This window comes from Harpia harpyja, chromosome Z (assembly GCF_026419915.1).
Source record: "Harpia harpyja isolate bHarHar1 chromosome Z, bHarHar1 primary haplotype, whole genome shotgun sequence".
In the NCBI taxonomy this organism is placed as follows: Eukaryota; Metazoa; Chordata; class Aves; order Accipitriformes; family Accipitridae; genus Harpia; species Harpia harpyja.
The window spans coordinates 33,592,304-33,618,052 of NC_068969.1; the positions used below are offsets into that span (position 1 = coordinate 33,592,304).

At 38.3% G+C, this 25,749-nt stretch overlaps 1 protein-coding gene across 1 annotated transcript in view; it reads left to right on the forward strand.

Moving 5' to 3' along the window:
• Nucleotides 1-25,749, forward strand: part of EDIL3 (EGF like repeats and discoidin domains 3) — a 265,042-nt gene that overhangs the window by 170,506 nt on the left and 68,787 nt on the right. The window contains exon 6 of the mRNA XM_052778088.1: nucleotides 18,273-18,454. Within this exon, the coding sequence (XP_052634048.1) occupies nucleotides 18,273-18,454 (182 nt within the window). The remainder of the gene's footprint in view (nucleotides 1-18,272; nucleotides 18,455-25,749) is intronic.

Here is a 25,749-nt window from a genome sequence, read left to right on the forward strand (position 1 = left end):
TTACATAATGTCCTTTAAAAGCTGTGCTTTAGTCTTAGACATATAAATATAACTGCTGGAAGTAAAATATGATTTTTCAATGAAGTGTAGTGTGTTTGTCCCCTTCACCTAAGAAGTTAAATCTCTCCAGCATTAATTGCATATTGATTTAAAGATTGAAATGCTAGTTTCTTACTGCTGTTCATTATTAGTATTTAGTGATGGAGAATCATAATTTCAGACACCTTAATATACTTTAAAAGCGGGGTTTGATTCAATATGGAAAGCCTAATTGTTAGTCATCATCTTGCCTAGTGACATCTGTGTCACCTTTGCTATGTCTGCAAAGTACAAGAAGAAGTAGACCCCAAGGAATTCACCAAGACAGGTTACTGGGTAGGGAGTTGGAGAAGTTAGCCAGTATGAAAAGTTGAGGAAAAATGTAATTTTGTAAACAACAAAAACTGCATCTGCCTGCAGTGCCCATGTGTAAGGGATGTAATGCAGAAGAGTGTTTCTTCTTGGGAAAGCAGAGATGTCACTGTGCTGTTCTGTGACCAAAAAAGGGACCCAAGGAAAAGCAGATTCTGGTCTCCGATACAATTGGCATCTTTTATGCATGGTGGAGCACCTTCAGAAGACAGTGTGAGAGTTGCAACCCATAATTCCCAGTACGCCACAGCCTGGGTTATGAATAACATGATTTCAAATTTGATCAGATAAGGAAGGAGTTTCATTCTCTTATAAGTAGATACTAGTCTTGTTCACTTAAACTTTACAACTCCTGAAAGACATATAAAACTTCAACTCAAGCTGCTCCATTTTCTAAACTGCAGTTCATTCTTATTCGAGTTGTTAGATGCAAATGCATGCCTGCTGAAGAGATACGATAGTTAAGTGTGCACATTCCTCCCTGTGAGTTTTGCTGAGATTAGTTCATCTTGCGCAAGACAAGAAGTTGAGAAACAAATTCACCTGCTCTGTCAATCCTACTGCAGTTAAGTTAGCAGATCAGCATCCAACTTTGCAATATGGTGGTCCATGTTAAGTCATAAGGATTTCAAGTCAAAAGAAATTTTACACAGGGGGACTTAAACAAGAAAGGCATTAAAATGTTTCCAGGGTCTTGTAAGCTTTTTGCACTGGCACTGAGGACATAGGATGAAGAAGTTATTGGGAATTTAAACTGAGATGGGTAAATCTTTATAACATGAAGTTTTTTGGTAAGTCATTATGGATAAATAATAGCATAGTTTAGTGCTATTGCTACTTTATTGAATCAAACAACTTGGCTGTGGTAATTGCACTGTAATTCTGTCATGTGCAACTTTATTTGGAATTTCTTAATACAGACATTGTCAATACAGTGGGATCTCCTGGCTCTTACTCAGCCATCAGAGTCTAACGCATCAAGATGAATTTGTAAACAGTTGTGCTCATTTATGTGTTGCTGTCAGGTAACTTCCCATTTACCTTTTGTTACAACATTTTGTGAATAGTTCTCTTTACATAGTCATAAGTGAAAGTTACTAAGTCAGTCTGTATCTTTTCAAATGTCTAGGCATTTTGTAAATAAGGTGAGAGGATTTTATCCACAATAAATGCAAATATTTATTTATACTTTATCTATGAAAGGAAAATGCAAGAAGATTTGGATTTTGGTAACTGATGATGTTCTGTAATATCTTCCATCTTTTCTCTAAACAGCTGGAATGAAAAAAGTCTCAGCTCTCTAGTGGCTTCATTGAACGTGCTTATTTTGGAGGAATTTCAGGAAAGGGGATATTGTTTCTTAGTTTGTCATCTTAGAAATACAACTGTCTTCTTGGCAATCCCCTAACAAACATTTTTCTTCTGTAAAATATTAAATTATTGGATAATTAGTTTCCAGCAGAATACCAAGAGCCTAGAAACAGTATTAAAAGGAGATGCCTTCTGAAGTAGTAGCTTTTTAACATCTAGTTTCTATTCTTAATTGAACTGCTATACTTATTCATTATGTATGCAGTGTGTTTTCTTGGGGACTTGTTTTTAAATAGACTATTTACATGAATAACATAATGGATTCTTAGCTAAATTTCACTACCATTTTATTGGTAATTTCTTAAGAACATAAAAAAAGCATCCTATTGGGTCGGATAGTTCAACAATCTGTTTGGCTTACTGTCATGTCTCTGTGGCAATGACAAACGTTATTTAAGGAGAGAATGTAGGCTTGGGCAGTATCTGTCATTTGTTCCCCTCCTGTCTCCTCCAGGTCTACAGTTCCTGTAGGAATATTAGAGATTACACTGTGGTCAGTCTCTTTAGTATTATCTGTAGACCTATTATGCCTGAATTTGTCCAATTTCTTTTTGAACCTGTTGATCCTGTATCTGCCTCTAGAAGGCTCCAGAAGATCACTACCCACTGTGCAAAGAAGTACTTTCTTTTACATGTGTTAAGCTGATTTCCTGTGAATTTCAGTGAGTGCTCCCTATTTTCAGTAATGTAAATGTGATGAACAGTACTGTATTCATCCCGTTTATGTTTGTGTAAAATTCAGTCATATCCCTCCTCGGCCTTTTCCTCTCCAACTTGAAAAATTCTAGTTTTTTATTCCCTTTTACCATGATATCTGCTTTTTGCCATTAATCATTTGAACTGCCATTCTCTATACTTTCTTTATGTCTACACCTTCTTGGGATCCAGAGACCTGAACTGCACATGGTATGTGGTCACACCAGAGTTTCATATACTTGTAAAGTAATACACCATGTCTTGTTCTCAATGCCTAACTTTTTATTGGCTTTTTGTAGCTGCTACTGCATTTTGAGCCAATGACTTCAGAGAACTGATGACGATGACTCTGAGATCTCTATTTGCAGTTGTAATGGCCATTTCCAAGTTCAATATTGTGTAGGCACATTTTAGGGGTTTTTTGATAGATGCAGTATCTTCCTTTAGTGTACATTGAGGTTCACTTGTCACCCTTTTGACCACTCCTTCAGTTCTTTACGTCCTTCTGGAGCTGCTCATCATCAGAGTGGCATTTGATCAAGAGAGCTTAGTAGCTTCAAAGTGCACAGCTTCCCCATTCATACTTTCCTCCAGGTCACTGATGACTAAAACAGAGTCCAGCAATGATCCTTGGGGGGAACCCACTGCTGACATTTCATCCTGAAAAGCCACTTCCTGTTCTTCAATGAGATTTCTGTCTATAGCATTGCCTTTTCCCAACCCCCTGGCAAGAGCCTTTCCTGTGGAACCTTATTAAATGCTTTCTGAAAATCCAAGTATGCTGTTTGCACTGTGTTTCGTTTATCCTTACACATATTGTCACCATTAAAGAACTCCATCAGGTGAGGCAGGACTGCCATTTACAGAAGTCATGTTATCTCTTTTCCAACAGATTGTCTTTATCCAGGTACTTAGTGATCTTAATGATAGACGCAGAAGCTTACAAGATGCTGAAGTAGACTCAGCTGCCTGTAGTTCCCACAGTGCACCCTAGAGTTGTTTTTTGTAGATGGGAGTGGAGCACTGATCTATTGGTGCAGTTCTGTAAGTCCCTAAATCTAGCTTTTAAATCTAGGCACAATTCCTAAAAACACTATGTCATGAAATCACGTTACCACTGGAAAAAACAAGTCATTATTAGGTGCTAAAAGAACTCGAAAATCCTTTTGCTTCCAATTTTTAAAATCTCAGACTACCTAAAATTTGCCTAACTTTATTTTCAGTCTGTGTCCTCAGCACGGAGCTTGTAGAGCAAGTAAAGGCCAAAAAATGTATTTTACAACCTTACTGTAAAAGTATGAAGAGAGGATTTAGTAATGGAAGTGCATGATAGTCACTTAGCAGCAATGGCACTGTTGAGAAGTAGAATGTAACATCCAATTTATTTATATCTGATTAGTTCTGATAGCCATTGCTTACACACATGAACTGTGTTGACCAGTACGGTAACACAATAATGTGCTGCTGTTGGCTGAGATGCTACATCAGCATAAAAAGCATTTAATCTCTTTGGACATATCAGCAAATAGGTAGCAGTTCTTCCCATTACTGTCTGAAAAGCTGTCTTCTGTTGCATGCAACATAACTAATCACTTCATTTTCTTGTCACCTCCTAGACACTTGTAGCTTAACACAACATCATTTGAAAAGTTTGCTTGTGTGGAAGTGTCTGTGTACTCATTAGCTGCTACTGATGCAAATTGGTAAAGATGTTGCCTTTGACATACAGTATTTTATGTGAAGGCATGAAACAAGATTAATCATATTCTTCACCTCAGTGCTGCAGTACCACACTGGCTACTAAAATACTTGGAATCACACTTCAGAAATCAGAGTAATAATAATTAAGATGTTAATGGGTCAAGAAAATCCATTTTGTTTTGTTTTAAATTTGTGAAGCAAACTTACGGAGATAAATGCTTTCTGTTAATCAGATTTCAGAGCCGTATGTCTCTATAAGCTTACCAGGGCTGGGCAAAAATGTTCTATTCCATTGTGTAGTTAGGAGTCACCTGGAAGACATAAATCCTGTGATGTTAAGTTTTTTATCTATTACTGAAATAATAATCTGAAATAAATCACTGACATTTTGTGCTCTCCAAGTCTATTGAAATGCAAAGCAAAAAGGGGTTTTGTAAATTCTGGTTTGTGGCTTCATTTTGCATTGTGATGAACTAGAAAGAGGAACACATGATCTGTTACTTTGTCTCAGTAGAAGTGCTGATTAAATTCCTTCAATAGGAACGAAAACATTGATTTGGTCTTGCCCATCAGATTAGTCTTCAGAACAACAATTAACATAAGTTGCTACAACCAAGTTACTCAATATCACTCAGATCAGAACATCGGATTGTGGAAAAAACACTTGAGCTACATGGAGTAAGCAAACAATTTGATTAGCTGCAGAACGATTGAAATAGCCAATAGCTAAAATGCACGAAGTTGAGCTTGTGGTTTGCAGGTGTATCCCCCCTATGCTATGCTCACCAGCAGTCTTCAAACTCCAGTCCATATAATGAGAGGTTGAATAGCTCAAGTCTAAAGTGCTGCTTCACTTGAGCTAGAGATTTTTAGGTATGGGTAAAGGTCTGATTAGCAAAACCAGATTTATAGCTAATGTGGTTGTGGTAGTATACCACCCCTTTTGGGCAGTGGTGATTTTAATATTCATATTAGAGATCTGCAGAGTTTTAAAATCTAAAAAGTCAGTGTTCCATACACAGCTCATACACAATTTAGGATCCATTCCAAGTGAAAATCTACCTCTGTGTGGGAGGGACGGTAGAGGACCTAGGCTTTGCTTGTATTTAAAAGTGATGTTTTAAGAGATGATGTAAGCAGAAATAGCTGCTACAGGGGGGGAAAAAAAACTCTCAGGAACTCAGGAGCAGATGAGATGGCAGTAAGAATGTGCTTGACAAAAAAAGGAGGCCAATACATTCAAAAAATGGGTATGTAGGAATATACCTACTGTGTCTGTGTAATCTCCAGCGTTACACTGTAGACTGTAATCAGTGCTCTTGGACTGCTGAAGCCAAACCATGAGACAATTAATGTCCTTCACAATGCCTCCACACAATATGTTTGCTCTGTGCAAGTATGACTGAAGTATACTGAATGTACAAAGCCGAACAGAGTGTTTTCAGTAACTTAAGATTTTAGCCCTTCTTCAGTCTGTCATAGTGTACGTTTATACATAACAGTCTGCATGCATATGCAAAGACAGCTTCTGGAAAATGAAGTCTCCTTGGGCCTCTACCTTCTACTGGAAATTAAGATGTAATTCCTACAATTAGAAATTCTTCAGCTTTTTTAAATACACTGATTATCCATGCAGCTAACAGCAAAAATTTAATTATTTGGTATAGGAAAACAGACAGAATTTTTGTATGATGTCAGGTATCATTCTAACAGACTGGGACTGACTGGGACTGAAACATATCCATACTTAACTTTATCAAAAAAATTGGGACTGCAAACACATTTGTATAAAGTGTTCTGCTTAAGAATGGCTCCTGAGAAGAAAAAAGTGCTAAATCAATGAACAAATTATTTGTTATTATTATTTCATGTAGCACTGTATAATACTGGATTAAGTGAAGTACTTCAGGGGCAAATCCTCACCGGTTGTAAATCAGTAACACTCCAAAGTCAACAGAACGGTGTCGGATTATTCCTACTCAGGAAGGGCTCCTCTGATGGTTTGACGCCAGGATATACCAGTCTGTGAGCATTGATCTGAAAAGAACCTGGACTTAGAACTATTTGGAATCAGAGTGTTACAGAAAGGTTGAGGTTGGCAGCGTCCTCTGGAGGTTGTCTAGTCCAACCTCCCTACTTAAACAGGGCCACCTAGAGCCTGTTGCCCAGGACTATGTCCAGTCAGGTCTTTAATATTTCCATAGATGGGGCTGCACAACCTTACTGGACAACCTGTTCCAGTCAGTGTTTCACCATTCTCACGTTAAAAAAAAAACCAACCCAAAACTTTTTTCTTGTGTTCAGATGGAATTTCCTGTGTTTTAATTTGTTCCCATTGCTTCTTGTCTTGTCACTGGCCACCACTGAAAAGAGCCAGGCTCCTTTGTATTTGTTCCCTCCCATCAGACATTTATACACATTGATATGATTTCCCCTGAGCCTTCTCTTCTGCAGGCTGAGCAGTCCCAGATCTCTCAGTGTCTCCTTGTAGGTCAGATGCTTCAGTCCACTGGCCATCATGGCCCTGCACTAGGCTCACTCCAGTACGTCCATGTCTTTTTAATACTGGGAAGCCCAGCACTGGACACAGCACCCCAGATGGGTCTTCCCAGTGCTGAGTAGAGAAGAAGGATCAGCAGCCTCAACCTGCTGGCAATGCGCTGCCTGATGCAGCCCAGGAGGGTGTTGGCCACCTTTGCCGTGAGGGCACATTGCTGTCTCATGGTCAACTTGTCCACCAGGACCCCCAGGTCCTTCTCTGCCAAGCTGCTTTCCAGCTGGTCAGCTGGCCAACATGTACTGGTGCATGGGGCTGTTCCTCCCCCGGGGCAGAGACAGGACTTGCCACTTCCCCTATTGAACTTCATGAGGTTCCTGTTCAGCCGGTTTCTCCAGCCTGTTGAGGTCCCTCTGGACGGCAGCACACCCATCTGGTGTATTGGCCGCTCTTCCCGGTTTTGTGTCATCAGCAAACTTGGTGAGGGTGCGCTCTGTCCTAGTGTCTGGGTCATTAATGAAGATGTTGAACAGTGTTGGCCCTTGTATTGACCCCTGGGATACACCACTAGTGATATTAGATGTAATGCAGACGGAATGAGGAGTCGCTTGGTATTTCTACAGCATATAGCTTTCTGAGGTTTGATGTAGGTATTTCAACTTGAATCCCTTGGTAATTCCAATTCCAAAGTCACATCAAGATTCTCGTGAACATCTTTTTCAAAAGAAAAATTGAAGTCTGGAAAGTTGTTTATTTGCTCTTATGCTCATCTCTTCATTGGCATCTGTTTTTAAAAGACCTTTTTCCATAAAGCCCAACTATGTTAATAGTCTAGTAAATCTAACTTTGCAGAAAAAATATATCATTATTTTTTTTAAAAGTTAAATCTTTTCAGTGTTTTTAAAACTCATCTGGTTGATTTCACTTAATTTTAGCCTCTTAAACCTAGGCGCTAAGTTGAAGATAGTGCTCTAGGCTTGTTCCTTGGTCAGTAGAAACAGAAAAGATGATTACATCTGTCTTAAACACTTTCTCAGTAGATAATGGAATCATGGAAATCATGGTTTAGGTTGCCTGTTTCTTCCCACAGATGACAGAAAAAGCCTAAGCAGCTAGTTCAGGGCAGATACTTAACTTTTAGGTGGCTGAAGCTGGGTCACGTGGATTGCATCTCTTATGTTTGCTTTGTTTGGTTAACTATTTCTTAATATAAACACTTTGGAATAATGTCCTTTTTATGATGAAAAGTGATGTTGATATGGAAAAATAAGGGGATATAAAAAAAGTATATGTACAGATTTATGTTTAAAATACACCGTGGAGTGACAAATATAACATCTCATTTTACTACACTGCTGTAGTAATGAAAGACTTCTTTTACCGCACATATACAAAGATAACTTTTTGAGTCTTCATTCTGAATTTTTTTCCACCCTGATAAAAGTCCATGACTTTTAAATTAATTCTGTATTTTTAACAGGGCTTCAAGCCCTGATCCTTAAAGCTGCTTTACATGAATATAAGGTTATACCTACATCAAATGGTTGCTAGGAACATGATCCAAATGCTGATATCTGAATTTCCAGTTATTAAAAAGTTAGATGTGTTATAGAAGAAGATGAAAACAGCTTAGAGATCATAAGAACTGCTGTTTCTGGGTAGTCAGATTTAAATAACAGTCGTTTGCATGCAGTTTGTGTTCGGTACTTTGGATATAGCTCATATTTAGCGTATCACTTCAACAGTATATTGTAGGATATTGCCATCTTTTTACTTCTTTCGGAAGAACATGTATTCCATTGTAATGTAGAATTCATATTAGTCCCACTAGTAGTTTTTAAACAATTTCAATGAATACATCTTGTAACTGGTAATATTGTCATTTCTAGGAACAGTTGCTGTTCTTATGGGGAAAAAAAAACCCACCAAATCACAAAGACAGAAAGAATGTCTCTAGGCAGCAAAATGAGATTTTCTACTTGAAAAGCACATACTCTTCTCCTGGCAAATGAACATTCTCATTGTCAGGCTGGCTTGCAGGAATGCTAATTACACTGATGTTGTAATCCCACTGATTTCCATTGTAGACCTGGTAGAAAAATGCTGATTGTCCTTCAGTGTAACTATATCTTGTCTTTCCAGGTTTAATTCCAAGAGAAGGTTTGGGTTGGGTTTTTTTCAAAGTTGCTTTTTGGTACAGGCAGCTTTTGAGAAGAAGCAATCATTAAGCACATAGATATATACGTCATGAGCTGCCTTCAAATTAGCAGTACTTGGTTAGCACTTTAAAAAAAAAAAGTAGTATCAGTATCTGGTTCCTGTAACTAATTCAGAGAATCAGGCAGAGCTTCAAAATAGTCAGCTGGTCAGAATCCAGGTATTTCACCTCTCCTGATAGGATTTAACAAAAGTTATAAAGAAAATCAGTGAGATTTCCTGTTCAATTAGCACCTGTGAAATTAACATTACCACCAGCCAGCACAACTGTGAGTGTGCGTTTGCATCGGTGGATCACTCCAGTTGGGAGGCAGAATATGAGCTTTCTAAGTGGTGAACCCCATTTTGCAGCACTGGTATGACTATTCTTTAGCTTGCATTTTTTTTTTCCTGGGAGTGCTGACAGTTCCTGGAAATTGTAATATTATCAGTTTAAGATATATTCATCCACTCTATTTAAAAATTACTAGTTTTTTTAGTACAAGTGTTGCCCTGTGACAGAAAAAAACATGCCCTTTGGAATGAACTTAAGGAGAAGAGAGGATACACTACAATATAATGCATTTGCCACATATGTAAAGTTTTTGTCTGTATTTCATCTTCCATAGACAAAAAAAAAAACCCACCAAACTGCATGTTAGTAAAGACAGATTAATGTAAATATAAAACCAAGAAACTCTGAAAGAAGTTGTCTGTAGCTATCCTGAAATCAGGCTGAACTTCCACAGAATAATGTGTCTCATTGGGAGATTTCCTAACATAGCTGTAAAGCTGATGAGTTTTCTTGTATTCTTTTAAGAAATATTTCTATCAATAGCCGAGGAGGGGAGAAGTGCACAGATTGCACAGGGTTCAGCAGCAGCAAATAAAAAAGATTATTTTTAAATCCAGTTGGGTTCCTAATTTCATTTTTACATGCCTAAGTTACGCTGAAATTGTTAATTGGCTGTACTGTGTACCACAACCATTTACAATGGCTAGAAGTGAAGGAGGTAATTAATAGATCCACAGCTGCACAGATCTCCTCCACCCACTGCTGCTCAAGTCCAGCTCCACCAAAAAATCCTGGGATTGGTAAGTAGAACTTGGAAACACATATCTTTTCATGTCATTACAACCTAAGATAATAATAATCAATTACAGTGATATGGAAGTTAGGGGCTATGGTTTCTGTGTCTGCCATTCATTAAGTGTGTAAGTATGACCACACGGCAATTATTTTATAGTGTGACTTGAAAGCTCGTATGAATTTAACTTATATAATATCAATGTAGGTTAATTCTTGTAATAAGTTTTTTTACTGTCACTCCATAATTTCTGTTTTATTCAGACTAATTTTAGTAGTGTTTAAATGCCTATGAATTATGTAAAACTGGTTAATGTCACTACTCAAACATGGTAGAAACGCTATTTTTAACAGTGCCAAATTGAAATGTAAAAATAATTTTTCCCATAAAGATTAATGTATTTCTATATGAGAGCTTAGCAGAGGAGTTTAAGAAACTAAACTCCTACTGCAATATAATTTAATTTTTGAAAATAAATTCATAACTGATGCTTGAAAACAAAATAAAATAAAGGTAACGTCTATCAGTGAATTGTTGAATGCTGTAATTTGAATAATGGTATAAACTCAGAGAAAGCGTTTTGTATTTGGTAGTCAGACAATGGTGCTTGTCCTCTCTGAAATCACCATGGAGTGATAGTAGTTTTCTGCTGTGGCTGTAAACTGACCATATGGGTCATCACGGTCAAGCTTCAGCCAATCATTTTTCTAGGCTCTAAATTGTCCCGTGGATTTTGGGTAGTGCCTCCAGTTAGTCCCATAACCCATACAGCAAGGACAGCTGTGCTCCTTCACTTTGTGCTACTCCATGTGCTTGGTGTAAATTGTGATTATTTGGCATCCCCAGGCAGACAAGAGAATAGGAGAGGAGACAGACATACTAATGGCTATTTTAAGAATAGAATAGAATCAGGACAAGAAATAATAAATGGAATAATAAAGATTCAAGTTGCACTTCAGTCAAACACCAAATGGGATTGTTGAATGTTCACTACTGGAGCTTTTGAAAAAAGGCATTCAGCAAACATTTGTCAGGAATGGCATGGCTGTAATGTAGTTGACATGTCTTGGGATAGAGACTTTTCCAGATCATTTGAAGCCGTGGTTTTCTCTGATAGGGATCCATAAGCAGAGTGTCTTCATTCTGGAAGTCCTCTTCCCAGGCCAGCTCCATTAAAAGCATTTTGAACATGTCTAGGGATGCTGTCAATAACATTAATGTGATGGAGCTCAGCACAAACACAGCAGCAACAATCACTTCTTGGAGCAATACTAAAAAACTGATTTTTCTGATTACAGCTTTGCAGATAGGAGATTTCAGGTGTTCCCTTCTTTTTGAGTTTAAGAATAACCATACTTGGTCTGATGACAGTCCAATAGCCCTGCCTTGGACAGTGATCTGAAGTGAATGTTTAATGAATGAGTGTAAGAAAAGGGACAAGAACTAAGTGATTGTTCTCCCATTGTATTTTCCCAGCTTCCAGCAGTCTTCAGTTTAGGGAGCTCCTAAATCAGAAGTTGTATCTTCCTTTAATTTTATTCCCATTTGTATTGGTTTTGTGTGGCAAGGTTTTGGTAGCGGGGGGGGTTACAGGGGTGGCTTCTGTAAGAAGCTGCTGGAAGCTTCCAGCAGGTAACGCCTGGAGCATCTCCTCCCCCTCCTTCTTCACTGACCTTGGTGTCCGCAAGGTTGTTTCTCTTACATGTTCTCACTCCTCTCTCCGGCTGCCGAATACCGCCGTCCCAACTTTTTTTTCCTTCTTAAAAATGTTATCACAGAGGCGTTACCACTATCGCTGATTGGCTCGGCCTTGGCCGGCGGCGGGTCCATCTTAGAGCCAGCTGGTATGGGCTCTGTCGAACACAGGGGAAGCTTCCAGCAGCTTCTTACAGAAGCCACCCCTGTAACCCCCCCCGCTACCAAAACCTTGCCACACAAAACCAATACACCATTGGATAGGTCCCCTCTTCAACTGCTGTATGTTGCAGTTCCCCAGACATTAATCCCTGTGCTATTTGTGGGGAATGTACAATCCTATCCATTCTGCTCAAAGAACAGGATGGAGAAATTGCCAAACTAGAACTAAGCAAATTAGTCCTGAATAACAACCCTCCATTTCAGACATAGCACTATATAAAAAAGACATAATCTGCTTTCAGTGTCTGAGCTGTTATCTCCATATGCTTCTGTGCTATGCTGGAAGTATAAGTTTTTGCGGACTTGCTCAGTGTAGAAAATCCCTCCGGATGTCCATCAGAGGGATGTGAATCCTACCTTAGGGTACCTGCAGACCGGTGTGGGAAAATGCTTACAGTCAGAAAGCTGAAGTCTCTGTGTGAAGGAACAAGAAGAAGAATAGGAGGCTGAAGCCTAGAATGCACAGTGGGGAACTTATGCATGTGTCAGCATTAATTACTGCAATATCAGTGGTCATCTGTAACCTCATTGTGCAATAGGGAAGTTGGCAATTGGGGACCATCATGTCCCTAAAACCATGAGAGGGTCCACTGACACCTCTAGTAGGAAGGGAAGCTGTGTTGTCCAGCCACCTCTCTGCAAAAGCACTTTACGTAGTATCTATAAAGAAGAGAGGATTTTAGCTTTATCCTGTCATGGTTGTGAAAAAACAAGCCCTACAAGAACATTGTTTCATACATTGCATATGTGTCGGCACTTTAATAACAGACTGCTAAATGTCCGTATCCATCTGACCAGCTCCTGTAAAAACAAATTCACTGTTACCTGAACAGAGCTATCCTTGACAGAACAAACTGGGCAGGGGTGTGTGGGTGGCAGGAGGAACAAGAAGAAATAGGAGGCTGAAGCCTAGATTGCATAGTGGGGAGCAGCATTAATTACTGCAATATCAGAGGTCATCTGTAATGCCATTGTCAGGGTTTATGTTCAGCACAATTACCATGCTATGCTAAACACAGCCAGAGTAATCCCACTCCTGAAAATGAGGTGCTTGGAGAAAGACAGGATTGCAGATGTCTAAAGCAGATTTGTTTTCTGCATGCCTTCAATTTTGCATCTGTTTGTTTTGATGACGTTAGCTAGACACAAACCAACAGAGGAAATGAAACCTATATATTCATGCTGCAAAGTCAGGCATGTTTCATCGTCACTAATGAGAAATCTTTTTCTTCTGTTCACAGAGGCATAATCCACACATTTTCAAGCAATTTTTAAACCATTTGGAGGTTTTGCTTAATTTGTGGACTGACATAAATGTAGAAGTCCAAATTAAATATACTCAAGTAACATGTTTATCCAGTGCTTTCAGCTTATTATCTCCTACTGTAGTAATTCTTTATCTTAAAATGGTTTGTCCTTCCCTTATTAGAGGGGAAATCAGTGACGTATTTCCCTATTCTAATTTACCTCTGAAGAGATATCAATGTAAAACACAATAAGCTGTCATCTTCTATTTCCTTTTGCACAAATATTTTTGTTCAGCTGGAGGGATTTATTGTTGTAAGAGATAAGGGTGGAAAAGCAGAACTCATCTTTTGTCTGGGGAGCTATTTGATCCCCATACACTTTGTCTACAAGTGAAATCTGGACTAATGATCATTGGCTTTGTGGTGCAAAATGGTACATAACATTTCAGATCTAGTTAAGTTTGAGATTGTAAAAGAAGCCTTCAAGGCAGTTTCATAACCATGCCATCTTCACATGAGTTGGTGAGGATTCTTAGGAGAACTGAAAAGATATAAATGAATCCTTCACTTTTCCCGTGTTGTTGACTTTTCCCATCCTTCACTGGATCCATTCACAGGTGTAGCTTGTTGCTACACCTTTGCATTGTCATCTTCATGGACAATGGTGCATTGTGGGCATACATTTGTATTTGATGAGAACAAGAGAAGCGTCAATAGGGTTTTATTTAGTGCATACCAATTGTCACTGTAGGATTAAAAACAATATTGCTTGAGTTAGTGTTTTGCTATTTAATGACACTAAAATAATAGCTCCAGGTAACAAAATCTTCCTTGTGAATCTGTATCATGAACCTGTCAAGCAGCTTTTTAGTTGCCTTTTTATTTTTTTTACTTTCTTACATCAAGCTGATTGTCATACCCGAGTGTGTCAGCATTAACTAATAAAAATGGTTTTCTATTTAATGACTGACGTTGACCAGACTGAATTGTACAGTCACTGTAGTGATATCATTACTCCCTTGGAGAATGCAGTTTCCTAGGCTGTCATGATTTTTGTTAAATGAACTGTGGATTTAATAGAAGCAGATGTGTAACAGCAAAATATAATAGAGCTTGTACTTGTTCTGCAAAATATGTATCCCAGTTTTATTTAAAAGGCAACCTCCAAAAGCTGTATTTGCTTGCTTTCTTCATTGTTAGTAGTCAACGGCATATCACAGCCCTTAAGCACTAAAAGAAATAATTGTTAACTTAACTTGAAGGAGAGTATTTTTTGTGTCTCAAATTGAATATCTTAAGCGGAAGCTAGTTTGTAACCAGTCCTTTACTGATATAACATGTTTGATGGAACCAGAAGTAGGTTAGTCAGCTAAGAGTTTTTGGGCAAAGTATATTTCTTGAGAATTTTAAGTGTGATAGCCCCATTAGAGCTTTTGTAAGGCGAAAGCATGACTCACAAATCTATTGGATTATTTGGAAGAAATTAATGAGCATATGGCTAAGGGAAGTCCATTTGCTGTGTGGTATTTGACTATCCAAAAATGTGTTCAACTATTTCCTTTTAACTGATAAAAGAAATAAATTGAAAGGTTTTCTTGTAGAATAATGCCTGATTAAAGACCTAAAGGGTGGGTAAGTGGGCAGTTTTAACAGTGGAAGGAGCTTACTCACAGAGTCCTAGCAAAACTCCTGCTCAAGTCCTGGCTGTTCAATAAATAAGACAGACATCAAAATGTTCTGATAATTTAAGAAATGTACTTCACATTATTAAAATGGACTGAGGAGTTTTAAAAATATCTTGAAATACGGATTGACTTGGCTATGAAACAGGAGGTTAAATTCAATGTGGTCACGTTCAAGGTAAGACTACTCAAAAAACCCCCCTCATGACGCATGTGGAGGTATCTTACATCTCAGGATGAGACAGTCTTGGGGGGGCTTCCTCCAGGCTCATCTGCCAGGCCTGTGCCTGGGAAATTGCTCAATTCATCAGCACTGCTATGGTCAGAGTAGGATTGCATTGCAAGTTTTGTGGTTTGGACCTGCAAGCAGGTCTTGAGCAGAATTAAGTTTTAGCTTAATCCAAGCTTCCCATCTCATGAGAATGATCTGATGTCCTTCAGGGTGGTGAAAAAAGATGGTCCTCTAAAGACAGATCTTAGTGGTGTGTACATATATATTACATTGTAAGGCTAGTATTGTTTAGAAATTATTATCCAGTCTCCTATTTCCCACACATCTCATGTTGTTATGCCTGAACTGAACACCAAAGTAGAAAGTATCTCTGATGTAGTAATTTTAGTTTTTAGGAGTGGTAAATTTTGTGTTTAACTCACATTGAAAAGCTGACAAACATGACAAACCAAGACTGGAACTGCAATTAAAATAAGAAGCTCATACAATGAAGTACCTATTCTCTGAAGGTAGAGATTTGCTTTGGATTTCGGGAATAATCCTCCTAAAGCTAAGGAAGGTAAACACTTCTGACCATATATGGTCATAGCTGACAAAGTGCCATCAAGTGCTGCACTTGGTAATTTAACTGCCTTCGATTTAGAAAGGAAAATTCACCTTTCTCTTGTAAGGAATTCACACATATTTCAAATACCATTTAATGCATCTCAAGCACAAGAACTAACGTGCCTTCAAATCAACTTTCCACAAAGTTCTGCACTTTAAACAGAGGCTGATAAGCAAAAAAAATGGACATCCACATCTCTTCCAAGTCTGCCAAAGCTGGGATGTCTACAGGAGATCAAGGGTCTTGGCATCAAATACGTGTTCTTCTTTTGAAAATTATCTGCTTATTCTGGACCCCACTCAAAACTGGCCCTGATACGTGCTGGGGCCCTTTCCTCATGCATGCATTTTTCCCGTTAGGTCACAGAATAATGCCAGCAGGACTGGCAGGGTTCTCATCCCTGTGCTTCTTACCACAAGGAGACAGAATACAGCTGCATGCTCTACATCTGTATTAAAACACCTGCCATGCCTCCATGCCTCCTTTTTAGGCTGTCTTGGAAACCTCTCTTCTGTTTTCTCACATCTCTGTTTTAAAATAGTTATCAATTTAAGATACCAGCTGTTAGGAGTGGTTAATTTCACAGTTAGCTAGAATCAGTCCTGTATGTATGTGTGTGTGTTTGTAAGCTACACATACATATAGATGCACCTGTGTGCACTTTCTTTTCCATTATGAAATGACAGAGATATTTTAGTAAGTAAATTTAAGGAACTTTTGAAAATATGCAATTTTCTTAGAAAGGTGGAGTAGTTGACCTCTGGCTTGCAAGCAGATATGGCAATTTATACACCAAAGGAGTTTATTCTGATTATATGAAAAGATTTCAGAAACAGAGCTAAGATTTGACTAGGTCTTTTGATTTTTAAATAACACTTGATAACACAATAAAAAATGACACTTTTCCAACATATGTAGGTTTTTTTAATACATCCTATATTGTGCCTGTCTATGCTGGTGACAAAGAATTTGTTTTTTTCTGGCACTACTACGCACCTGGCACAGCAGCAGGAGAGAGCTGCATTTTGTTGTATTTTGTGCAGCCTGAACAGAGTTATTAGTCAAGTGCTGAATGCACCACCTTTATTGTTGGGTGATACATGACACAGAAAAGTAATGCTAGGACTTTAGATTCTAGCCAAGCTTTGTGGACTGTTAAAAATGTGGATGAGATCACCGTATGGTGCAAGTCAGTCATTAATTTCAGTGAGGCCAGGATTTCATTTAAGCATATCCTGGAATTAAGCCAATTTTTGCATTTAAGAAGGAACACATTCAGAACCCCACCTGTGTGGGGATTTGGGTTTATCTTTTCAGAGAGCAAGCACGTGCTTGTCCATGGGCCTTTCTCCATAATCAACTTAAAACTGCAGTTTAGTTTGTATTTGTCTCCATTATCAGTGACACACAATACCTGGGGATTGTATTGCCAGTGACTCCCAGCACTGTCTCCCTGCCTCAGCTTCTGCCAAGAGGAGCAAATTGCACTGGTCAGTTTTTCTTCTCTGTACCTTTAAATTAATGAGGAATTAAATTATTTCTGACTTCCTGCCCATGTGGTGTAAGGAATTCATAGCAGTACCATTTCAGAGTTCATTCTTGGGTACTGCTTGAGGTGAAACACTGCCAGGCTTCTGAGAAAACCTAAAGTGTAAGTAAACATTTGTCCTGTTGTGTTCAAAATTGCTGAAGTGCAGTTGACCCACAAAGCAGAAGGTCTTTTGGGCAACTGAGCAAGATTGGCTGCTACAGTAGTTCCTGCAATTAGCTTCTCTTTATACTTTGCATCAGAATGGAGTTGAGAAAAAAAACCTCATTTACCTAAAAGTATTTGGGGGTATTTAATATTAAGTAGGTAGACTGCCAATCACTTGTATATAATGAATTTTGAAAATTTTCTCTGTTTTACTTGCTCACAATAACTGAATATTCTTCCTGTACCCAAATGGAGCGGCTTCAGAAAAGAATGTATGCAGAAATGTCTTGACTTTAAAAAAGATTATGTCTACAAGTATTTCAGGTGAATAAAATAATGATGAATACCACACATAAAATTATGAACACATGAACATTACAGTTAAATACCTACTTTGTGGCTTGTTGATTAAATGTATAAGACCTGTAACTATTTTTAATGTAACTGAAAAATATCATGTGTCTAGTTTCATATTTCTGAAGATAGCCGCAATACAATTTGTAGCGTATTGGCTAAACGCTAACCTCTATGGCAAGAGCAGCAATATGGAATTTTGCAGTAATTACAGAATTTTAAATCTGCTTTTAGTAATTATTTCAGTATTTGAATATAAGGATCATTTTCTTTCATGGTATCCATAAAACCCAAACTCACAACTCTTCAGATAGAAAAAACTAAAAGAAATTGAAAGCTTAATCTATTTAATTAATTTTGCAATGGGAATAGTTATTTGCAAGCAATATTTTTGTACTTTTTTTTTTTATTATTTCTACAAAAAGATGCTACTGAAGTGCTTTAAATCTCTTTTAATAATGGATTTGACATGACATTTTGGAAACTATTTGTATTCTATTTGTAATTACAGCCACTTGGGACTCAGAGGAGTTGATCATTTCAGTTGCATTCATTTCTTTTTTGTTTCCATTTGCAGGATGCTCTGGCCCACTAGGGATAGAAGGAGGAATTGTGTCAAACCAACAAATTACTGCATCTTCTACTCATCGAGCTCTTTTTGGACTCCAGAAATGGTATCCATACTATGCACGACTTAATAAGAAGGGTCTTGTGAATGCTTGGACTGCTGCAGAAAATGACAGATGGCCATGGATTCAGGTAACAGATGGAGCTGAGGAGGAAAAAAATCTCCTTGATGCAATTGCCAGAGTCACTTAAGAAACTGATGAAGACAAGTGGTAAATTAACAGCTAGATTCTTATTCACTGTCAGAAATGTAGCCTAGACTAAAAGGGACTATTTAGTTGTGAAATAATAATAATCTTGACTTTACAAATACACAAATCTTTTTATTTAAAAAACCTGTGCGTATGTTCCATTGTGGCTTTAAACCATGGAAGCAAATTTATAAAGACTTTTTTCAAGGAAGCTGCTTTCCACATATGTTACACTTGCTCGTTAGGTCCTTAGTAGCATTTCCCAGCAATATCTCTTGGTAGAGATACTTTGACACATGCAGCCTTCCTTGGGCATCATTCTAGAGTGCTTTAATGTTGTTTTGGCTGTACCAGAGCCTGCAGGAATAATCTGTCCTCTCTGCTGAGCTGCTCTGGGCGCACAGGTTAAGCATTGTGTGCATCATACTGGAAGCAACAAGAGCTGTTTTAATTAAGGTTGAAATAGCTGTTAGTTCAGCCACATCCATGGGGCTGAAAATACACATTTTTTCATTCCCACTCAAGGATATTGCCAGAATGATTCAAATAGCAGTGCCCTCGTTGTGGACTGGATTTCTCTGCGCCCAGCAAATGACTTCAGTAAGAGTCATGAAGCAGTGAATGTGAAGTCCTGTGGCTGTATTTTAATGAAGAGAGTGATTACTTACTGACTGCTGTAGCTTTTTATTTTTATGGTGTTTTCTTTTCATGATACATGAATTGGGCTAAGCTTTGGCATTTTCAGCTGTTAGCTGATAAAGTTGATGTTATATACTTATGGGAAAACCTTTTGCACTAATCAGTGTAGTCAATATGTGAAGAGGGTGCTTCCCTCCTAGTGAACCCACCACAGGAGCAGCAAAAGATCATACTTGAGCATCTCATCTACCAGCACCAAGTTGAACTGTCCATATGTCCCTCGGGTGTGTCAGACACACTCTTCTTGAAGTTACCTTTGTGTACATGGCATAATTTTTGTTCATATTCAAGTTTTTGTGCTGACGACCATTCATGATTTTTCTGAGCAGTTCCCAGATACGTGGGGAAAAAGCATACAGGACTACCTGTTCATTTTTCGTGTTTGGAGAGCAGGCACAAAGCGCTGTTTGATGAAGTTTTCTGAAACTGGTGTGGTGAGAGTGCTGGATTTTGTCAGTTCTGAAAAATGAAGCCAGTGTTACTATTTGTTATTCACTGCAGAGTGAAAACACAAAGGCCCTTCAATGTATGTTAAGTCAGTTTTCTTCCATGAAGACCAGAGGGGTTAGGAAGTCTCTAAAATTTATACATTGACAAAGAACTGGAAAGACTAACACTAAGGGACTTGAGCAGAATATTTCCACAGGAGTAGAAAGCTAATGTAACTTTAATGGATAATGAAAAAGTCAGTGTTACAGTAGCTTTTGGGCTGCTTTAGAGTGTGGGCTTTATTACATGAGCTGGAGAAAAAACTCAAAATCATTTAGCACTGGCCCCCTAGACATGTCTTTACTAGGAGATGAACTGGATGGGGATGGCTAATGCTGTGTTGCTTCTGCATTTGTACTTGGCAAAGTCACCACCCACCGTGGAGGCAGCTGTCAGACAGCTGTGCAGGTTTCTACCGAGAGCAGCGTTATGTCTGCCTAGGACTTTGCTCCCGGGGAAGTCTTCCCTTTGCTCTTACCAGGAAGGAAGGTTGGACCAATGAAGAAAACGTGTCTACAAATCGCAGCCCATGGCATCAGGTTTCAACAATTTGTTCTTTTTTGGAGTTAATGACCTAATCTAGGTGGTGCCAATCCCATGCAGGTTATTCTGTAATTTTGACAGCCATAGTATGTAAGGACTTTCTAGAAGCTAATTAAGTTATATGATTAATGTGTACTAAGCACCTAGTAGTCCCTTCTTTTTCCTCTCATTTTTCTTTTAAAATATACTTTGGTCTATAATTTTCACAAAACTTGCCGAGTATTTTATTTTTCTTTTTAGTTCAGAGCAAAAATAAAAATAGTTTTTGTAATTTAAAAAGGGAAGTTTAAATCTTGAGAAGATTTTTTTTTCCCTTTTCTGAAGACTTTTCTCCTTAAAACACCTGGGAACAGAAAATTTAGATTTTTTCAGGGAGATGATACTTGTAGAGAAAAAGCACTTTTTAGTGTTCTGCAGAAATCCTGTTTTGATTTGGCAAGGACACAGACCTCCACAAACTCACACTTTATGCACTGCATAGTACTTCTTTACATCAGAGCACTGCCTTGTTCTTCAAGCATGAAATACACTCTAAGAGACAGACACTGCCTGACCCTTATATGGGTGAACAGTTTCTGTTGAGAGAAGAGGAGAAGCAGAAATCCCACATCTTATTTTTGCACAGCTTCTGTAATGGCCAGGGAGATACTTCGTAAGCATTTGTGGAAGGTTACAAAAAGTCAGCCCACTCTGATTTGTGCTGCTAAGTTTCTGGCTACCTTGCTTCTGGTCTTGTGGGAGAGATGCTCCCTCTAGCAACAGCCTACTCTGAGTTTTTACTTTCTTTATCGTGTCACCAGCTTCTTCCCAGATCCTAATGTGAGGGGTCTGTATATGGGACCTTTTCCATGTTGGTCTGCATGACGAAGCAGCTGGTCCAGAAGATGGCTCTGGAAAAACGGTGTGAATGTTTGGCAGAGATTAACTGGAAAGTTAGGAAACCAGAAACTCCATTTTTAGGAAATGTAAATTAACATTTAGCACAGTGAACCTGAAGCAGTAGCCTGTTACCCTCTTACAGTTTCTAATGCTAGATAAATTCTAAAGGAAGCTGTGTATAATGGGCAAAGTCCCCCAAAGTATAATTATGTACAGGCCTGTAGCTATTTTTGCCTTGTTCCATCATTATCAATATTCTTTGTCATTTAATTTCTTTATTTATATGCAGCTTGGCAAATGAAAGGTTTGAGTGCTTTGCTTATAGCTCACTTGTAATAAGTGCAGAGTTTTTTCTTCTAATCTTTCAGGTGTCTGACACACATGAACTAATTAGTATGCAATTTCATTTTCCTGCATTCTCCCAATGAACTGAAAATTGAAATTGCCATTTTAAATTACACTGTCAGCACATAATTAGTAATGGCACTACAATGCTTGTAATTGGCTTGTGATTTAAAGGGTCAGTGACCATGTTTTTGAAAGCAAATTAAAGTCGGAGTAAGTCATATCTGCTTTTTAAAGTTCTGCTGACCTCTGTTTCTCCTCATAGGTTGGCTGTGATAAAATAGCACCTGTATACTGTTTACCACTTTATTAGTGACACTAACTTTTCATGTTTCAAAATATAACAAGAAAAAATCCCACACTTCTATTTTTCATTAATTTTTCCTGAGATATAAGCAAAATAGTCACTTTGCCTGTCCCGTTAACAAGTCTTTTTTGTCAAAACTCTTTTTTTTAAGAGAGCACTGGTTTCTCTTTTCCCTTTTTTCCTTCTGCATTTATGGCTTTAAAATATGCTGTTTCTTTTTATTCTGATTTCACTTCATCTCTATTCCTTCCTTGCACATATCTATATTTTTCTATTCCTTAAATGGCTTTTCTGAAACTATATGCTAAAGTTCAACTGAAACTCCATATTTTGAGATTGTCCTGGTTTCAGCTGGGGTAGAGTTAACTGTCTTCCTAGTAGCTGGTACAGTGCTATGTTTTGAGTTCAGTATGCGAAGAATGTTGATAACACTGATGTTTTCAGTTGTTGCTCAGTAGTGTTTAGTCTAAAGTCAAGGATTTTTCAGCTTCTCATGCCCAGCCAGCGAGAAAGCTGGAGGGGCACAAGAAGTTGGCACAGGACACAGCCAGGGCAGCTGACCCCAACTGGCCAAAGGGGTATTCCATACCATGTGACGTCCCATCTAGTATAGGATCTGGGGGCTGGGGGGCAGGGAATCGCCGCTGGGACTAGCTGGGTGTCGGTCGGCGGGTGGTGAGCAATTGCACTGCGCATCATTTGTACATTCCAATCCTTTCATTATTGCTGTTGTCATTTTATTAGTGTTATCATTATCATTATTAGTTTCTTCTTTTCTGTTCTATTAAACCATTCTTATCTCAACCCACAAGTTTTACTTCTTTTTCCCGATTTTCTCCCCCATCCCATGGAGGGGGGGGGGGGGGGGGGGGGGAGTGAGCAGCTGCATAGTGCTTAGTTGCTGGCTGGGGTTAAACCACGACAGAGATACAACAGTTTGATGGAAAAGGTGCCCAACTTCTAACTGGTTATTTGAATATATTAGTATTCTAGTCCAAAATAAAATACATTGGGTTTATTTACTTTTACCTTCTCAGTGCATCTGTTTTAAGTAATACTTTTTTCTTTTTTAATAACTTTGCACAGTTTTAAGAAAATTTCTTCATTACATTTCTTGAAACTGAGTAAATAGTCTTCCTGTAGAGACTTTTAATAAAAAAGGTGATCTGTGGTGGAAAGGGATGTACCCCAGCAGATTCAGGGTAAAATTTTTCCCAAGCCACTGTGCAATTTAGAATTTTAAGGTCAACTAAGTACAGTTAGAGTCACAAAAATGTAGTTCTTATAAGGCTTGTTCCCACAGCAGAAATCAGAGTGATTAATTAGGGACCAATACATTGGGTGTCCCATGAAATGGATGGAAATGTCCATTGCTTTAGAGGACGTGCACAGAGTCAGCATGCTACATGGGTGATGGCAATGTTCTTCCAGAGAAAACGAAGCATGAGGGTCTTTCTTAAGTATTGCCCATACACAGCATTCACTAAAAATATATCTGAGGACTAAATAGTGTATTGATGTGTTCTTGGATATGATGTTTAAATTAAGGTAGTTTAAAATCAGCAGGGTAAGATAAGAATTGTGCAGCACAGTGATTACGATACTTGTTTGAGAGAATCTAAATTCTAGTTTCTACTCCAGAAGCCATGTTGGTACTTTATTTAGTGATTACTGAGAACGCTTTTCTTTTTTCTCTTTTTAAGTCTAAATATATTGGAATAATGTTTCTGGTGGTTAGAATGTACGTTTTTATTTGTGGTTTAATTTGTTTTTTACACAAGTGTCTCCTATCTGTGGTTTCAATCCCACCTCCAGTGCTCAGCCTTACATTTTGGGGGCTTGCAGTCCCTAATACTGGCATAGTTAATTGTGTGTCTGTGAATCTCACACACCTAATCATAATTACTGTGACACACAAAAAATGTACTTATAATATTTTCTAAGTTCCACTATTCTTATCCCAAGGCAGGAATCAATAAAGTGTTGGGGTTTTTTTCTCCAGAAAAGGCAAGGAGAAAAATTAGCAGTTTGCACATCAAGAACTTCCAAAGGGCAAGTATACACCAGGTGATAGCTATTTGCTAATAAAATGATAAAACCCAAAATACACAGAGGTCTTGCAGAACATTCATTCAAACATCTGTTAGTAAAAGCTCTAAGCAAACTACCATCTGTCAAACTGTTCATTTTGTCAAAGTTCATTTCCTCATTCATGAGTACTGTTGTAGTATCAGCTTCCAAAAATACCTGTCATCATAGATTAAATATTTAATATTACTTATTATAGCTCTAAGCTTAGTATAATGTGGCCAAGCGAACCTTAAGAAATACAATCTCAGAGTCATCATGTAAGATGACTCGAACCATATAGAAAGACTTAATCTGCCAAGATAAATGCTGAAAAAAACTATTAAAGCTCTGCATTTTTGTCAATTCTCCAAAATTTGACTTAATATCATAGGAGGATTTCCTTGGGGCATATTGATGAGTGGCAGTAAGTGAAAGGTCTTGGCAGGGGAGAACAGAAACTAATAATGAAAGTTGCAGTTGAATTCTCTCAAAACTATCCCACGTAGGACCTTTGAACTGCAGGAATTAGGAGAGATCTTCAACTAGGCAAAGTCTGCCATAAGTTCACTGACTTCAGTGAAATCAATACCAATGTCTGCTGGCTGCAGATCTCCCTCAACGTCTATATATTTAGCTTACAGGCTAAAGATATAATTTATGTGCTCAAAACAGACAAGAAAACAAAAGGACTGGGAGCCTATTTCTTAGTGTAATCATCTAGATACTCCCGTGTGTCCCATATCTTGGTATCTATTTGATATCATCTTATAGGTCCTAGTTTCTTTCTTTGTACACACGAACACCCACGCACAGACGTATTCAGACAACTTTTGATTGAGGTTTTGGATACACAAAAGCAGTCAGTTCAGAGTTAGCATCCCCATGGCAACTGAAACTTGATGCTGTTATGAACACTATCCATAACATGCTCTGTCAGCCTGCGTGCCAGCTTCCCTTAATTACTCTATGTAACATGGCTGAACGACTGAAGTACCAGTACTTTTAAACACATTGTTTCATGCATCTGTAACACCATGTATTTTGACTTAATGGTTTTTCCCATTTACCATCCTGATATTAAAAATAATCAAACCAGCAAGTGGTGACACACCGAAATGAGCAAATGTGTGTCCATCTGGTTTCTTGCATCAGTAATAAGTTGCATGTGGAGATGCCCCAGCACCTATGTGGTGGCTCACCAGCTGTAATGGAGTGATGTGTGGGCATCATAGTCCTCCTGTGGGGAGGACAACATCTAAATCTGTAAGATGATACTATGCTAATGTGTGATATTCAAACAAGCCATATTTTATTTTGTAAACACTTTCAAAACCAGAAAAGCAAACGATCCTCACTTACAGTTACTCTTCTGCTAGGCTTGACTTCTAGAAAAAAGCTGTTTCAAGTTACTTCTTTACAGCTAAGGTTCAGGAAACAAAGTTCAAGAAAAAGTAAAATTACATACCAATATATTAAGATTTTTTTTGTGTCGTACAGAGGCATGTATATACACTTACCTCTGTGCCGATGACCCCAGAGCAGTACCTATATGCTGAGTTCACATGTGTGTAGGTAGGTCACAGAAGTGCACAGCAATCTGAAGAGTGAAAATAGAGGCAAAGCCTTGGTACAACTCTAGCTGTGGAGAAACAAGCATGTGGTCCCCAGCTGCACCTCCATGTTTCTCTGCTATTTTATAGCTGGTGGAGAAAAGTTACTCTTTTATATAGGCTGTTGGAAATATGGGAAGTCACCAGCATCATGATACTATAGCAGAAAACAAGGGCTAAAGTAAACTCATACTCCTTGACCTCCCCTGGAAATGATTACGTGTGCTTGTCATCTCAAAGACCTTCAGTGGAACATCAACTCTGTAGACTGAAAAATAGGAGTGCATTTTACTC